Source organism: Canis lupus, chromosome 19 (assembly GCF_048164855.1).
Source record: "Canis lupus baileyi chromosome 19, mCanLup2.hap1, whole genome shotgun sequence".
Classification (NCBI taxonomy): domain Eukaryota; kingdom Metazoa; phylum Chordata; class Mammalia; order Carnivora; family Canidae; genus Canis; species Canis lupus.
The window spans coordinates 7389581-7407215 of record NC_132856.1 but is presented as its reverse complement, the minus strand read 5'-3'; the positions used below and the strand labels follow the sequence as shown (position 1 = coordinate 7407215).

Sequence of the window (17635 nt, the reverse complement as noted above, 5' to 3'; positions counted from 1 at the left end):
CTCAGGGGGTGATCCTGGAGACCCCCATAGATCGAGTCCCACATCCGGCTCCCTGCATGGAGCCTGCTTCTCCCTCTGCCTGTGTCTTTGCCTCTCTCTGTGTCTCTCATGAATAAGGAAATCTTTAAGAAAAAGAAAAGAGGTGAGGATGGTGGATCAAGGGAAGGATAGAAGCATTTTATTTTATTTATTTTATTTTATTTTTTAAAGATTTATTTATTTATGATAGAGAGAGAGAGAGAAGCAGAGACACAGGAGGAGGGAGAAGCAGGCTCCATGCAGGGAGCCCGATGCGGGACTCGATCCCAGGACTCCAGGATCACGCCCTGGGCCACAGGCAGGCGCTAAACCACTGAGCCACCCAGGGATCCCCAGATAGAAGCATTTTAAAGACTCCCGTTGTGCAAGACTGCCCGTTTCCCAACAGTGAGACATATGATTTATATGATTTGAAGTAGTATGGATAATTAATGGAGAAAATAAGTTACTTGTTTAAATTTTCATGTCTTTGTTTGAGACAACAGTTTCTCCTCTTTCAGAATAAACTCATATTTATCCTTTCGTAAATTGGGTTGGGGAGGAAAGCTCTGAACTTCATCCCAGTAACATCCTTGAGTCTCAAGTTTCTTCATGTGCTACATGGAATGATACCAGAATGATTTTGAAATTAAGTAAGATGAGGTATGGGAAAGCTCCCACAATGTATTCTGCATATGCGTGTCACCATTACCCTACTTAGCATGAGATTTACGTATTCATTATAAAACCTTACGTTTTGTCAGCAATCCAGAAAACCTTCACCACAACCCAAATCTTGAAAGCCTTCTTCCTTTGGGGCCTGGTGCCTTAGAAGGCTGTGGGCAAATTCCCCTCTTAATTTCTTTCTTTTTTCGAGAAGAACACTGGGATGCGTTTGCAGCCTTAGCAGAAGGGCCCTTGGTCAGGGCCTGAGGGTGTCCTTATCTGACACTGGGGAGAAACCCAAGTTGGCGGACGAGAGAGTGCAGCCTCCCCAGGCTCAACCTCGCGTTTGGGAGAAGAGCCCGTTCGGAAAGGTCAGAGGCGCTCTTAGACCCAGCAGAGACGCTTCAGGTACCAGAAGCCGACCCAGGGCCGGCCTGGCAGGTGCAGGAGCCAGAACACATCAGTTAACGACTCTCAGCAAGTTTTCCTCCGCGATGTTTTTCCCGTTGCTAGGAAACCTCTTGTCGCCGCGGCCCGCTGGTTAGCGCTCCCTCTTGTGTCCACATGCTGCAATAGCACCTGCAGTGGAGCAAGGAGCAAAGGTTGCTTTTGTTCCTAGTACAGTACTCGATCTAGAGCGTTGTTATTGTGGAATGTAACACAGAGAAAAGTATCCAAGATAGACACACAGGTTGAAAAGTAGTTACAAAGTAAGCTCTCGTGTAACAACCACGACCCAGGTTAAAAAATAGAACACTAAAAAAAAAAAAAAAAAATAGAACACTGCCAACACCTCAGACCTCTACACGCCCCCCACTCCCCTGCTCAATCACACTCCTCCTATAGATTAAACACTCTCCACGCTTAGGGATCTGTTCATAGTTCTATTACTGTTTGTGTATCTGTAATCAATATAGCTTTAGTTTTGTCTACTTGGAAACTTGATGTAAGCAAAACCATATGACTTTATTCAATGTTATATTTGTAAAAATATATTATTTTTGTATTTCTGAGGGCCATCTATGTTGTTTCATGCAGATGTAGTGTGTTCATTTTCATTGGTGTATAACATTCCAGGATATGACTATTACTACACTTGGTCCGTTCTCCAGTTCATGGATATTTGGGCTGTTTCCAGCCTGGATAGCTTAGATAGTGCTTAGATTCCAGCTTAGATAGTGCTGCTGCTGTGTCCATTCTTGTACATGTGTCTTGCCACAAACACGCCAGCATTTCTCTGGTTACATATCTAAGAGTGAAGTTGTTGGACTACAGAATGTGTATATCTGGCTTTATTAGACAATGCCAAACGACTTCCCAAAGGGAGTGAACCAATAAATGTTCATTCCCAATGCTTGTGGGGCTACAGTTAGTATCATCAGATAATTCATTTTTACCAATCTGGTGGGTGTGGAGTGGTATCTCATTGTTATTTTGTTTAATTTATTTTTTTCTTCATTTATATTTAGTTTAATTTAATTTGTTTAATTTATTTCCTGATAATTAATGAGATAAAGCATGTTTTCATATTTTTATTGGCCAGGTGCATTTCCTCTTACTCAACGTGTCTACTAAAGTTTTTTTGTTGGGGGCACCCTGGGTGGCTCAGTCAGTTAAATGGTTAAGCGTCAGCCTTCAGCTCAGGTCATGATCCCAGGGCCCCCCATAGGGGTCCTTGCTCAAGAGGATGCTTACTTCTCCCTCTGCCTGCCCTTCCCCCTGCTTGTGCTGTCAGATGAATGCAAAATGAAATCTTAAAACAAATTTTATTTTTGTCCATTTACTTTTGAGTTGTTTGTGTTTGTAGCAGAAATCTCTAGTTCCTGATCTTGGCTAATCTCTGATTTCAGCAGCCATTGTGGTGATCAGATTTTTTTTTTTTTTTTGACATAATTTCAGACATAAAGAGAAGTTGCAAGAATATCCCCTTCATTAGATTCTCAGATGTTAACAATTATCACATTTATTTCATCTTTCTCTCTGTAAGTACTTTTCTTTCCTGAATTTAAGAGCAACTTGCAGAGGTGATGCTTCTTTATCCTAAATCCTTCCGTGTGTGTTTACTGAAAACAAGGATGTTTCCCTACATAACCACAATACAATGATCAAAGCCAAGAAACTGACAATGATACATTAATAATGTCTTAATAGTGGCACATTAATAATGTTTTATCTGCAAATCTTATTCAGATTTTGCCAGTTGTCCCAATCATGTCCCTTATAACTGAAGAAAATTCAAGATCATGTTTTTATTCATTTTTTATATCTCTTCAGCTTTGATTAATCTCTGAAAGCTCCTTTCTCTGTCTTGTAAACATTGACACTTTTGAAGAATGTGGATCAGTTATTTTGTAAGATATCCCTCTATCTGGTTTGTCAGATATTTCCTATGATGAGATTCAGTTTATGTACTTAGGCAGGAATATCACAGAAGTGATGTTGTTTTCCAAAGCATCGTTTTAAATCCCAAAATCAATCTAATACGTTGTTCACTTATTCCTTTAGAGACAAGAGACTGTTGAATATAAGATTAGGGATTTTAACATCGTAAAAAGTGAAAAGATGAGCCATGGAGTGAGAAAATATCACCAAAACATACACATTTAGACATCAAATATTAAACCTAGGGTAGAATCAAAGATATATCAAGAATTCTTACTATCGGGCAACTCCCTCAGGTCCCCTCACTCTCTGGGAGCTTTGTACTATTACTTTGCTATCGCCCAATAAACCTTGCTTTGCTGCCCACCAAAAATAAAACAAAACAAAACAAAGAAAGAAAGAAAAAAAAAGAAAAGAAATAATTTTTTACAATCAGCAGGAAGAAGGCAGACAAGCAAAAGAGAAAAAATTGATTAAAACTTGGGATCCCTGGGTGGCGCAGCGGTTTGGCGCCTGCCTTTGGCCCAGGGCGCGATCCTGGAGACCCAGGATCGAATCCCACGTCAGGCTCCCGGTGCATGGAGCCTGCTTCTCCCTCTGCCTGTGTCTCTGCCTCTCTCTCTCTGTGTGTGACTATCATAAATAAATAAATTAATTAATTAAAAAATAAAAAATAAAAAAAAATAAAACTTGATCCAGCTCTTCCCCAAAAGATACTAAATATGTAAAAAACCGCTCAATTTCATTAGCAAATGGGAAATGCAAATTAAACACAATTGGATAACATTGTATGCCTAACATATTGACTCAAATTAAAAGGCCATCTATGGGGCAACTGGCTGGCTCAGTAGGTGGAGCATGTGGCCCTTGATCTGGGGTCATAAACTCAAGCCCCACATTGGGTATAGAGATTGCTTAAATAAACTTTAAAAAAATCTTTAAAAAATGAAATGAGCTAAAATAAAAAACTGTTAGTACCAAGTGTTGGTGAGCTGATAGTGCCACTGGATGTGCCAGAGGGTAATGAGTCAACCTACTTTGGAAAAGAGTGTTGTTTAAACTAGGAAAGCTCAGGGGCACCTGGGTGGCTCAGTGGGTTGAGTAGCTGCCACTAAGGGGCCCCAAGTAGAGCTCGAGGATCATCCTAGATTCTTTTCCCTTTACTTCATTCATTCATTCACTCATTCACTTATTTATTGGACAAACTCAGAAGCTAGTGGGGGGGACAAATATGGACATAGACAATCCTCATCCTGGGTGTCAAGAGCCACAACCCCAGGGGTGCTGGAGGTGGGTGTAGAGTTGAAGACATACTGTGGCTTAGACCTTTAAAATGTCTTCAAAGTCACCCTTCCTCTCTGATCCTGTGGCCACTGATACCCCCTGCCTCTAGTCTCACCCTGTTTATCTTGGCCTTCTGAGAAGCTAGCACGGGAGTGGATAAACTATGGAAGGGTTTTATTAGGCGAAACACCCGGGCTAGAGAACACGAGGAGGGAGTGAAAGGCTGGGAGAGCTGTCAGGCTGTGATGTACATCGAGCCCCAGGTGAAGAAGGAAGGTTGGGTGGAAGGTTCTGGTGTGCCAGGTTGTCTAAGGAAGGTCTGGTAGATATCAGGCGGTCCTGTGTCTCTGCAAACCCCTTGTGTTAAGTCATCGGCTGGGAGCCCATGGGAAGCATGGCCTTGATGCAAACGAAGAGGACAACAGCCCTTTGTCAGTTACAACCCCTGGAGTCAAGGTCTGTAAAGCTCATTTTCTTGAACCCATGACCCCCACTGAGGGATCTTTCTAAAATACAATCTCACTGTGCCATTTCTAGCTCAAACACCTTCCATGGTTCCCCAGTGTCCTCAGCCTAAATCCTTAAAATCCCTAAATCCTTATCCTGGCTCTTAAAGTCCTGTTGGGGGAAAAAAGGGACAGTTTACGTTGTGTGCTCCATGGCCCACTAATCCTCACTCTTATGCACAGCCTATATGCCTCAACCATACCAGACTGACTACCTGTTGCTTTCTAGATGTATATCCTCTTTTATTCCCATATGCCTTTGCCCACACTGCACCCTCTGCCTAGAAACCTTTCCTTATGCCTCTCCATCAAAACCTAGCTCAATGTCAAGTGCTTTCCCCAGCTTCCCAGGTTCAGTCAGCAGCATCCTTGGCTCTATCTCTGGTCTAGGCCCACATCCTCTGGAATAGACAGAGGATTCCTGTGACTGTGTCAGAAGAAGGAGGCAAACAACTGCCACTGTCCTCTCGGGCTTCTCTCCTATCTTCCCAGAGCAAGCTGGCGTCTACGGCCTCAAAATATTCTCATATTCCCATCATCTCTCCAGTGGTTACAACAGAAATCCACTGCACAGATTCCAGGGCAACCAGAGATAGAAGCCCATCCTGATCCAAGTGCTTTCTCCCTCCCTCCTCCACTTGCAATCCTGCCTTCCTGGTCTTAGGATTTAATACTTTATTTTTAGACCACACATTGGACTGGGAATCTGCTTGACGCCTGAGGTGTAACCAGACCCTGGGCTGGTGCTGGCCTTGAGCTCTAGCTGGGCAGAGGAGCAGTGAGAAGGGCCAATGGCAGTGCTGGGGGCTGGGGCCCCAGGGAGGCAGCATACTAAGGCAGATGTACCCTACACTAAAATCCAGAGAGTGGGGGCTTTCTCCCAGTACCTGAGGGGGGGCTCCAACAACCTGACCCACCCAAGCCCCTCCTTTGACAACGGGGGCTCAGAGAAGCCAAGGGTAGCAGAGGCAGACCTGGGCCTCAAATCCTGTTCCCACACTGTAGTCAGGCTGCCCCCAAATTGGACAATGATTGTGTCCTTGCTCTTTGTCTCCCATTTTGTGTGTACCTCCAGCTTAACACTATGGAAAGCCCCCTTGCACAGATGGCCTGCAGGCCAGATACAGTTTTGTTTAGCCACAGATAATTTGCATTTTTTAAAAAAAATTGTGGTAATATACACATTACATATAATTTACCATCTTATCCATTTTAAGTGTACAGTTCAGTGACATTGAATACTTTTGCATGTTGCACAACCATCCCCAGCAACCATCCCCAGAACTTTCTCATCTTCCCCAACAGAAACTATACCCACCAAACAAAAACTTCCCATTCCCCTCCCCCAGACAGCCCCTGGCATTGGCCTTTCTACTTCCTGTCTCTATAAATCAGGCTACTCTAGAGACCTCATATAGGTGGAATCACATAGTATTTGTTCTTTTACAACTGGTTGATTTCACTGAGGATAATGTCCTCAAAGTTCATCCATGTGGTAGCACATGACAGAATTTCCTTCCTTTTTAAGGCTGAATAATATTCCATTTATGGAAAGACCACATTTTGTTTATCCATTCATCCACTGATGGACACTTGGGTTCCCTCTAGCTTTTAGAATTGTGAATAATGTTGCTATGAACAAGGGTGTGCAAGTATCTCTTTGAATCTCTGCTTTCAGTTCTTTGGGATAGGGACACCTGGGTGGCTGGGTGGTTGAGCATCTGCCTTCAGCTCAGGTCATGATCCTTGGGTCCTGGGATTGAGTCCTGCATCGGGCTCCTGTCAGAGAGCCTGCTTCTCCCTTTGCCTTTGTCTCTGCCTCTCTCTGTGTGTCTCTCATGAATAAATAAATAAAATATTTTTAAAAATTCTTTGGGGCAATATGCCCAAAAGTGGACTTACTGGAGCAAATAGTAATTGTACTTTTAATTTTTTTTTAAAGATTTTATTTATTTATTCATGAGAGACACAGAGAGAGGCAGAGACACAGGCAGAGGGAGAAGCAGGCTCCATGTGGAGAACCCGACGCGGGACTCGATCCAGAGACTCCAGGATCACGCCCTGGGCTGAAGGCGGCGCTAAACCCCTGAACCACCCGGGCTGCCCTACTTTTAATTTTTTAAAGAGATTTTATTTATTTATGAGAGAGAAAGAAAGAGAGAGAGAGCACAAGCAGGGGGAGGGGTAGGGGAAGGGGGAGAAGCAGACTCCCTACTAAGCAGGGAGCCCTGGGATCAGACCTGAGCAGACAGCAGGTGCTTAACTCACTGAGCCATCCAGGCACCTCTTCTAACTTTTTAAGGAATCATTTTCCACAGCAGAATTTGAAAATAAAAAAAAGTTAGGGGATCCCTGGGTGACTCAGTGGTTTAGCGCCTGCCTTTGGCCCAGGGCGCGATCCTGGAGTCCCAGAATCGAGTCCCACATCCGGCTCCCGGCATGGAACCTGCTTCTCCCTCCTCCTGTGTCTCTGCCTCTCTCTCTCTCATAAATAAATAAATAAATAAATAAATAAATAAATAAATAAATCTTTAAAAATAAAAAATAAAAAAAAGTTAGTTGCCAACAATAAAAAAAAAAATCTGGCTTCTGTTGAGATCAGAGATCTGACATCACTGGTCCTGAACCAGCCTCAATGAACCCCCAGGAGAGACAGCAGCCCTGCCAGGCAGTGCCCCCTCCTCAGAGGTCTGGGATGTCGCTCTGTGGGGCCCTCTCCTGAACTTCTTGGTTGTCATTACTCAAACCTCTTTCCTTTGTTCCTCACCCTAGGTGGTAGCTGCTTTGCTCTGTTAGGCACTGTGATACCTCAGTGGCCCCTTTTGTCTTTTCAATCCTCCTGTGCCTATTAACATATCCCCTATATTAGCTCTCTCTCTTGAACCTGGTGTGGTCCCATTTTCCTGCTGGCTCTGGATACCACTCAGCTGTTGTTCCTGGCTGACACCTTCCGCCAGGTTATCAGCTTTCCTGACCTCCTCTCCCAGGCTCCTTGTTTTTCTGCAACTGGCTGACTTGGCTTGCCTGACTTAAGAGAGCAGATGTATGCCCCTGCTCTAATCAAGTAACTTCCAAGGAGATGCTCTTATTGAGGGACTCCTGGGAGGCTCAGGTGGTTAAGCATCTGCCTTTGGCTCAGGTGATGATCCCAGGGGTCCTGGGATCGAGCCCCGCCTCAGGCTCCCTGCTCAGTGAGGAGCCTGCTGCACACTCTGCTTGTGCTCTCTCTTTCTGACAAGTAAATTTTTATAAAGATGCTTTTATTGAGCACCTACTATGTGCCAGAGACTGTGCATAAGACTTTATGTATCAACTATACTCAAATAATAAAAGCAGACACAAAAACAAACAAAAAGGATTATCTTCAAATAGGAGAATATGGGATCCCTGGGTGGCGCAGCGGTTTAACGCCTGCCTTTGGCCCAGGGCGTGATCCTGGAGACCCAGGATCGAGTCCCACGTCGGGCTCCCGGTGCATGGAGCCTGCTTCCTCCTCTCCCTCTGCCTGTGTGTCTGCCTCTCTCTCTATGTGACTTTCATAAATAAATAAATAAATAAAATAAAAAACAAATATGAGAATATAAACCTGAAAAAAATCTCCATAACAGGGTTTTAATAAAATTAATTATTATAATATATGAGACATAAAACTAGGCATCTAATAAAAATCTGTATGGATGATCCTTTAAAAATAAAGACCTTATGCAATTATCTCATGTGCTCCTTGCTGCAACACTGTGAGGTGGGCACTGCTGTGATCCCCGCTGTACAGATGAGGATAGTGAGGCCAGGGCAGAGAAGAACTTGGCCAAAATCCCAGCCGGGCAGCAGCAGAGCCAGCCACAAGGACCCAGCATCTCACAAAATGAGGTTAACCACATCGTCCTCAATTCTGTAGGTTCATATTTCTATCATGAAAACTTTCATTCTCAAAAAAAAAAAAAAAAACTTTCATTCTCTTCATGTTTGATAAATACCGGATCTAGCTTCCTGTCTCTTCGTTTTCTCATCTCTAAAATGGAGATCATGACACATGCTACCTCACAGGGTTTCAATGAAGATGAAATGATACGATGTCTATCAAGAGCTTAGCTCCACAGCCAGCAAGTAAGAAGTATTGAACAGATGTTAGCCATTGATATTATTACCTAGATCTGGAGGGATTACTATGCAAAGCATGAAAAGCACAGTGGCTGGAAATGCTGCTTATGGAAAAATCCTTCTTATATGGTGGAAAAATCCTTATTCTATGTGCAAGAGAAAAGGGCCCAAATAAAAATAAATAACTCCTGCACTAAAGACTCACAGGAAACACACCCAAATATTAATTGTAGTTGATTTTGGGTGCTGGGATTTGGGGCAATTTTTTTTTTCTAATGTAAATGTTAAAAAGGAAGCACTGTACTCTTCAAATTTATCTTCAGATGTAATACAATCCTACTACAATTCCCACTGGCTTCTTTGTGAAGTTGAGGAGCTGCGTCTTTTTTTTATATATAATATTTATTTGTTTATTCATGATAAACAGAGAGAGAGAGAGAGAGAAAGGCAGAGGGAGAAGCAGGCTCCATGCCAGGAGCTCGACGTGGGACTCGATCCCGGGTCTCCAGGATCACACCCTGGGCCGAAGGCAGGCGCTGAACCGCTGATCCACCCAGAGATCCCCGAGGAGCTGCTTCTAAAATTTGTGTGGAAATGCAAGGGACCCAGAACAACAAAACAGTCTTGAGGAAGGGGAGTAAAGGTGAACCTTGCCCTGGACATCCATGTCAAGGCTGGGCTCAGAGCCAGATGTTGAGACAGCACAGTTGTGAGTATCAAGAACATTCCCTGCTCGGAGGTCACTATTCTTCTGAAATGAAGTAAGCTTCACTGAGAGAGGTGCCTTAGAACCAGAGTAGAAAAAAGAGAATGTAAAAGTGCTTGTAAACTCTCCAGTTTCATGGTTTCTGAAAGATGATTTTTTCACCAGACCATGGTCATTTGAGGAAAAAGGACACGCAGCAAAATTTTCAGAAAGTTTCGTTTATTCATTTAAAACCTTTTCTTTCTAATGCTTGCTTTTTTGATGTAAAACTATTCTTTCTTTTATAAAATGATGCTGATGGTTGATGTCCTTTGTTGTTATTATGGTCTTCAATTAGCAAGGGAAAGAGTTGGCCACCCTCCTCTGACTTTTTAATATATTTACTTATTTACTTGAGAGAGAGCACTTACGCAAGTGGGAGTGGGGGAAGAGCAGGGGAGAGGGAGAGAGAATCTCAAGCAGGCTTCACACCCAGTGTGGAACTGGATGCAGGGCTTGATCTTAGGACCTGAGATCATGACCTGAGCCGAAACCAAGAGTTGGCTGCTTATCTGACTGAGCCACTGAGGTGCCTTTATTTATTATAAATAAAATCAATTTTATTTATTTATTTTTAAAGATTTTATTTTTAAGTAATCTCTATATCCAACATGGGACTCGAACTTAAAATCCCACGATCAAGACTGGCATGCTCCACCAACTGAGCCAGCTAGACACCCCCCTCCACTCATTTTTTAGAAAAATATTCTCTAATTCAGAAATCCCAAAGTCTGGAAACACTAGGGAAAACTGCAGCTGCCTCCTGACTGCTTTGCCTGGGGTGGAGGCCTAGACTAGCCAAGCTCTATAAGGCAGCTTAGCATAAGGAGAGCACATGCTTGGGTTCAAATGGCAGCTCTGCCACTTACCGTGGGAACTTGAGCAAGTTACTAAAGCTCTTTGAGTCTCTGTTTCTCCATCTGCAAAATGAAGATGATTGACACCTCTCAAGGCTGCTGTGAGAATTAAATCAGATAACATATGTGACTGTACTTGGACCATCTTACACTTAAGAAAGTATCCTCCAGGGAGCAGCCCTGGTGGTACAGCAGTGTAGTGCAGCCTGCAGCCCAGGGTGTGATCCTGGAGCCCCAAGATCGAGTCTCAGGTTGGGCTTTCTGCATGGAGCCTGCTTCTCCCTCTGCCTGTGTCTCTTCCTCTCTCTCTCTCATGAATAAATAAATAAAATCTTAAAAAAAAAAAAAAAAAAAAAAAAAGAAAGTATCCTCCAAGAGTCTGTGAGCTCAGCAAAGGCCCCACTTTTCTCTTCTGCAAATTGAAGAGTTATCATCCCTTCAATCATTCTTTATATTTCCCCTCTGGTCTCTTCTATATGTTCTCTACTGTGTCACTATTGCTCTTAATATGTGATCTGGAATTGAATACATGCTGTTGATGTGGACTAGCTGTATAAAGTAGGATCTAGGAGATCCCTGGGTGGCGCAGGGGTTTGGCGCCTGCCTTTGGCCCAGGGCGCGATCCTGAAGACCCGGAATCGAGTCCCACGTCAGGCTCCCGGTGCATGGAGCGTGCTTCTCCCTCTGCCTGTGTCTCTGCCTCTCTCTCTCTGTGTGTGACTATCATAAATAAATAAAATTTTTAAAAAAATAAAATAAAGTAGGATCTACTGTCACCTCCTTTAGATGCTATACCTCCATTTATGCAACCCAAGTTTGCAATGGGTTTCTGTATATGTATGCTCCTATTTCACCCCTTTGGTATTTGTTTGGCTTAGAGTACCGAATGGCCCCAGATCTTTTCAAGGAATGTTTGCAAAACCCTGTTTCTGAACCTGTACAATTTGAATCTTGGACCTAAAGTGAGGGGTTATACTTTTATTCTCTTTTATACTTTACTCAATAGACAAGGTGCACTCCCTACCTAGATGGGGTCAAAGGAGACTCCAAATGTGTTGTCATGTTCAAGAAACCTGAAGGAACATTTAGCTGACTCTTAGTCCAGGAAAGAAAACCTTTATTTGAATCTTGATGAAATCCAAGGCAGCAGGGCTGGGAGTAGGTGATGGGGCTAGAGAAGATGCCTTGATGCTGTGGCTTTCGTCTTCAACATCTCGCCTGTATCAGGTTCACCCTAGAGGCCTGGCATGATGACTCCCTGCCTCGGGGCAGTGGGCTTTGTTTCCTCGAATAACTCTGCAAGATTTAGAGCTCACCTGGATGGCCTGGGGATTTGAAAGGAATCAGGAGCCCACACGGATTACGGCTTGTGGGGCCCAGGGGTCTCGTACTGTCTCCCGACAGTAGTGACATCCTAGAATCCTCCTGCTGATCCAGGAAACCATGAAGGGCATAGGCCTGGCACCTTGCCTCTGCCTTCCATCCTGACAGCTGGATTGCACACCAGTGCTGCCCAAATGATGCCTGGGTCCAGGCTGGTGCCAACGTTCAGACTACATGGAAGGAAAAGTGCTCTCTTTATTGCTCTAGACTGGCCCGCCTGCATGTCTCCCAGGATTTGGCTCTGCCCTCGTGCACTCAGGAGATGCAGTGGTGGTCATGCTGGGGCCCAGCGTGGCTGCCAGCCCAGCACTGGCCTCAGTCAGTCTTCCTGAACCCTGGAAAATAAAGCCCACATGGGATTCTGAAGGCAGCCAGGCCTCCTTTCCACCATTATCCCCACATGCCCAAATAGTCCTCACAGCTGGGATCATGTGGTCACCCTAGAAGCCATGGGTCTCCATGACCCACAGCCACTGCAACTAATTTCCCCTTTATGAATTAAATGGGTTAGAGGAGACAGATATCCCCAGCACAGAGCCACACAGCCCCCTGGCCTCTCAGTTTTGAGATGCAACGGTAAGCACAGAGCTGCTGGTCAGAAACAAAGAGATCTCCTTTAGCACAGCCCAGCCACACTAGCTGTGTGACCCTCAGCAAGTCACTCCACCTCTCTGGGCCTCGGCTCCCTCATCAGTCAACTGCAACATGACTGAAGCACACCTAGTAGGCAAATAAAATTATGGCAAAAATAGCATTTGGGTTAGTTCTATGAGAGAATGAGGAACACCCAGATTCCCTTCACTTTTCCACTGTGTCCCACACTTAAGGACTTCTGCATCCATTCCTCCTCACATGGTTTGCATCACATACTTGTGCAGTGGGTATTATTACACACATGATCCAGTGGAGGAAATGGAGGCTAAAAGATGATCCTGGGCCCCAGCGCTGGTCAATCGGCAGGGGTAGACCTTGAACCCAGGCCCCTGACTCCAGGCCCTGTGCTGTTTCCCATAGGCTAATAAGCCTCGATTGCAACCGAAGACTTTGATAGGGAGGAAGAAGGTGAACATAGGAAGTAGGCAAACATTACCCATCAGCCTAAGCTTCTGAAAGAGGGGGATGAAGCCATGCAGGACACTGTGGATCCGGTACACTGCTCACAAACAAAGAGAAAGGAGCTTGAGCTTTTTGCCCCAGCAAGGGATCCAGGGCCACCCACCTACTCTACCTCCGCCCCGCCCCCCTTGCCACCCCTTACAAAGGCCTCACCCACACAAACAAGGATTAATGGTGGAATTTCAGGCAGCCAGGTTAAGCTTAGATAATAGTACTGGAGTTATTATTATTAAAAACAATGACCTCGAACAGCAATAACAGTGCCAGGAAACTCAGTGAATTCAGGACCCCACTCTATGAACTGCCTTGTTTTCCATAGGTAGCTAATTCTGTTTGTTTGCCGCTTTAAACTGTTTTTGTTGCATTTTTGTGGAGCTGCCCATTTTTTTCCACAGGGTTTTGCCAACGACCTCACAATGACCTCGAAAGTGGTCAGGAAGAAAACATGAGCATAAGGAAAGCTTTAAAAAAATGTTTAGGTTGTGGCTTTCTGGCCCCCGGTGAGCATCAGTGGGAGTCCAGCCACTCCCCCTAAAAAGTCTGTGTGGGGGAGGTTGCGGGGAGCTTACCCAGCCCAAAGTAGATGCCCACAGTCTCCAGGGAGGCGAAGGTGAGTAGGCCGACCCCAAGGGACATGAACCAGTCTGCCAGGGCAGCAGGGGAGAGAACAGTCAGCCTGCAAGTCTGAACCCTCCTATCCCCCGACCTGTTCCCATGGCCCTTACCTGCATAATAGTGATAACACACCAGCAAGGTCCCAATGGCAAAGCAGAGCAGGACAAAATGGAAAAACTCATCTGTAAAGGCAGAGGTGGGGGATTACTATTTGCTTCTTTCTCTCTCTCTCTCTTTTTTTGTTACTAAAAGTATTCCTGCCTCTGCTCCAATGTGACTTTATTCAGACACATCGCTCCTGAGTGGCCAACTAAGAAAGCACCCCAGCCCCATTCCTTTCCAGGCTTTATCTCATTTTATTATTTTTCTAACACTGACACAACTCAACTTGTTATATCATTATTACTACACTTATTCTCAAAAAAAAAAAAAAAAGAAAGAAAGAAAGAAAAGAAAAGAAAAAATGTGAAACAGATTTATTCTCTGTTCCCCTCAGTAGGTTGGTGGGTAGGGATTTTGCTCAGAGACTAAAGCACTGCCAGGCATGCAGGACTGCCCAGTATTTTGTTTGTCAAATGAATATTACATGCAATTGTAAAAAATGCAAATATGTCAAGCCTACAAGTTTTACAAGGCCCCATTTTCTCTCCCTAATCCCCCTCCTTAAAAGCAAGCAATGATTGTCAAAACCTTTCCAGGCATATATAGGCACATTTAAAAAACCAAAAGCAGGGAGGTATCACAAACCCAGATTTAAAGATATACTATAAAGCTATAGTAATCAAAACAGTATGGTACTGGCATAAAAATAGACACATAGGTCAATAGAACAGAATAGAGAATCCAGAAAGAAAGCCATGCTTTTGTGGTCAATTAATCATCAACAAAGGAGGCAAGAATATTCAATGGAAAAAAGAGAGTCTCTTCAACAAATAGTATTGGGAAACCGGGACAGCGACATGCCAAAGAATGAAACTGGACCACTTTCTTACAGTGTACACAAAAATAAATTCAAAATGGATGAAAGACCTATATGTGAGACAGGAAACCATACAATTCCTTGCAGAAAACATAGACAGCAATTCCTTTGACATCAGCCATAGCAAATTCTTTCTAGATATGTCTCCTGAGGCAAGGGAAACAAAAGCAAAATTAAACAAATGGGACGACACCAAAATAAAAGCTTCTGCACAGTGAAGGAAACCATCAACAAACCATAAAGGCAACCTTTGGAATGGGAGGAGACATTTGCAAATGACATATCTGATAAGGGGTTAATATCCAAAGTATATAAAGAATTTATATAACTTTTATCTATTTATTTATTCATTTGACAGAGAAATAGAGAGAGAGGGCTCAAGCAGAGGGAGTAGCAGAGGGAGAGAGAGAACCAGACCCCCCACTGAGCAGGGAGCCTGGTTGGGGGCTCGATCTCAGGACCCAGGGATCACAACTTGAGCTGAATGCAGATGGTTAAACAACTGAGCCACCCAGGTGCCCCAGAATTTATATAACTTAACAACAACAATAATAATAACAATCCGAATAAAAATGGGCAGAAACATAAAGAGACATTTTTCCAAAGAAGACATACAGATAGCCAATAGATGCATGAAAAGATACTCAACATCACTCATCATCAGGGAAACGCAAATGAAAAACAAAATGAGATATCACCTCATTCCTGTCAGAATGACTAAAATAAAAAAGACAAGAAATAACAAGTGTTGGCAAGGATGTAGAGAAAAAGGAACCCTCATGTACTGTTGGTGGGAATGAAAAGTGTTGTAGCCATTGTGGCAAACCAACTATGGAGGTTCCTCAAAAAATTTAAAATAGTATTACCATACAATCCAGTAATTCCACTACTGGGTGTTTACTCAAAGAAAAAGAAAACACTAATTTGAAAAGATATATGCACCCCTGTGTCTATTGTAGCATTGTTTATAACATTCAGATTATGGAAGCAACGCACATGTCCATTGATGAATGAATGGATAAAGCAAAAAGTGGTATGTATATATTATGGAATATTACCCAGCCATAAAAATAATGAGATCTTGCCATTTACAACAACATGGATGGACTTAGAGGGTATAATGCTATGTGAACCAAGTCAGTCAGAGAAAGATAAACATCATATGACTTCACTCATATAGAATTTAAGGAACAAAACAAACATACAAACAAAGAAAAAAAGGAGACAAACGAAAAACCTAGATTCTTAAATAGAACACATTGATAGTCCCCAGAGGAGAGGTGTGGGGTGGGGGGTGAACCAGGTGAAAGGGATAAAGAGTAAGTTATGATGAGCATTGAGAAATGTGTGGGATTATTGAATCATTATATTGTATACCTGAAACTAATATAACACTATCTGTTAACTGTACTTGAATTTTTAAGAAAAGCAGGACCAGTTTGTTCAGCTGCAGCTCTATCATTTGCTTTCTTCCTCTCATGGATAGATCAGGGCCATTTTTCCATCTCAGAACATATGTAGATCTGCCCTGTTTTTTTTGATGGCTGCATAGTGTTCCATGGTATAAACTTAATTTATTTGTCCTACGGATGTCTGATTTTTTTGCTGTTACTGTTGCTGCACCAAATAACACTACACATGAATCTCTGTGCACATATCTCTGTGGGCCCAATGGCCAGAAGTGCCTTGGTGGGTTCTCATCGCTCACAGAAGTATGGTGAGGAGCTGAGGGCAGGTTCTGTGACTTGGGCAGGTGTTCAGGTGTGCTCTGTGACTAAGGCCCTCCTGCACTTTGCCAGGCACTGGGCCAGTCACTGCGGAGAGAACACAGGGCCCTTGACTCGGCCAGGGAGTTGTGATTACAGAAGGCTATGCTGTCTGTCTGAAGGGCAATGAGCAAGGGTCAGGGTAGCATTAAAGACGCAGGGGTTGGGGGCAGCCTGGGTGGCTCAGTGGTTTAGCACCACCTTCGGCCCAGGGTGTGATCCTGGGGACCCAGGATCAAGTCTCACGTCGGGCTCCCTGCGTGGAGCCTGCTTCTCCCTCTGCCTGTGTCTCTGCCTCTCTCTCTCTCCCTCTGTGTCTCTCATGAATAAATAAATAAATAAAATCTTAAAAAAAAAGATGCAGGGGTTCTGGACTAAGATTTTGCGGTAGGAAGGAGAGCAGAAAAGGAAATCACCTTCTTGCTTTGGAGTATAATGTCATGTCCTGTACTTTGGGAATCTCCATCTTATACCAATGTAGTGGTATTTGGTGCAACAACAGTAACAGCAAAAAATCAGACACATCTAGGTTCATCAGTGGGTGACTGGACAAATAAGTTTATACCATGGAACACTATGCAGCCATCAAAAAGAACAGGCCCAGGAAAGTTGTAAAACCCTAGTTCATGGAACCTTGAGTGGCTCAACAGTTTAGTGCCTGCCTTTCGCCCAGGGCTTGATCCTGGGGTCCTGGGATCGAGTCCCACATTGGGCTCCCTGCGAGGAGCCTGCTTCTCCCTCTGCCTGTGTCTCTGCCTCTCTCTCTGTCTGTCATAAATCAATAAATAAAATATTTAAAAAATAAAAAAACTGGTTCATTTAGCTGGACAGAGGCAGAGTCAGGGACTCACACCAAGGTCTCCCACTCCCTGAAGGTGAACCTTTGCAACAACCCCAGATGTTTCTAGGACAACTGCCATTTGTTTCATAAAACACCCTGGTCTCCTGTCCCTTTCCCATCCTCCCCCGTGAAGCCCTCATGGACTCCAGGCTTAAAGCAATGGAGCTCCTTCCAGTTCTCATGGCTCCTTCCCTAGAGTCCAGGCTTCCTCACCCCACTTCCAACTCCCCATCATGGCCAGAGGGCTAGAGGGGAGCCTTTATCATCCCTGTGACTGTATAGCAGAAGCGACACAGGACCATGGTTCGAGGCCAGGTTATGCCAGTCGCTAGTTGAAAGGTCACACTCCATCCCTGGGCCTTCGTTTCCATATCTG

The 17635-nt window shown here is 44.0% G+C and overlaps 1 protein-coding gene across 4 annotated transcripts in view; it reads right to left on the bottom strand.

Moving 5' to 3' along the window:
• Positions 1–416: 416 nt before the first annotated feature.
• The window catches only part of TMEM40 (transmembrane protein 40), a 43665-nt gene continuing 26446 nt past the window's right edge, over positions 417–17635 (bottom strand). For 2 of the 4 annotated variants that reach the window (XM_072785071.1, XM_072785072.1), the window contains exons 8-11: positions 13784–13855; positions 13628–13702; positions 13033–13095; positions 11660–12277 (exon numbers count right to left, since the gene is read on the bottom strand). In XM_072785071.1, coding sequence (XP_072641172.1) covers positions 12258–12277; positions 13033–13095; positions 13628–13702; positions 13784–13855 — 230 coding nt within the window. In that variant the 3' untranslated portion in view covers positions 11660–12257. Of the gene's footprint in view, positions 1264–11659; positions 12278–13032; positions 13096–13627; positions 13703–13783; positions 13856–17635 lie in introns of those variants that run through there. The other 2 variants (XM_072785073.1, XM_072785074.1) reach the window with 2 other exon arrangements.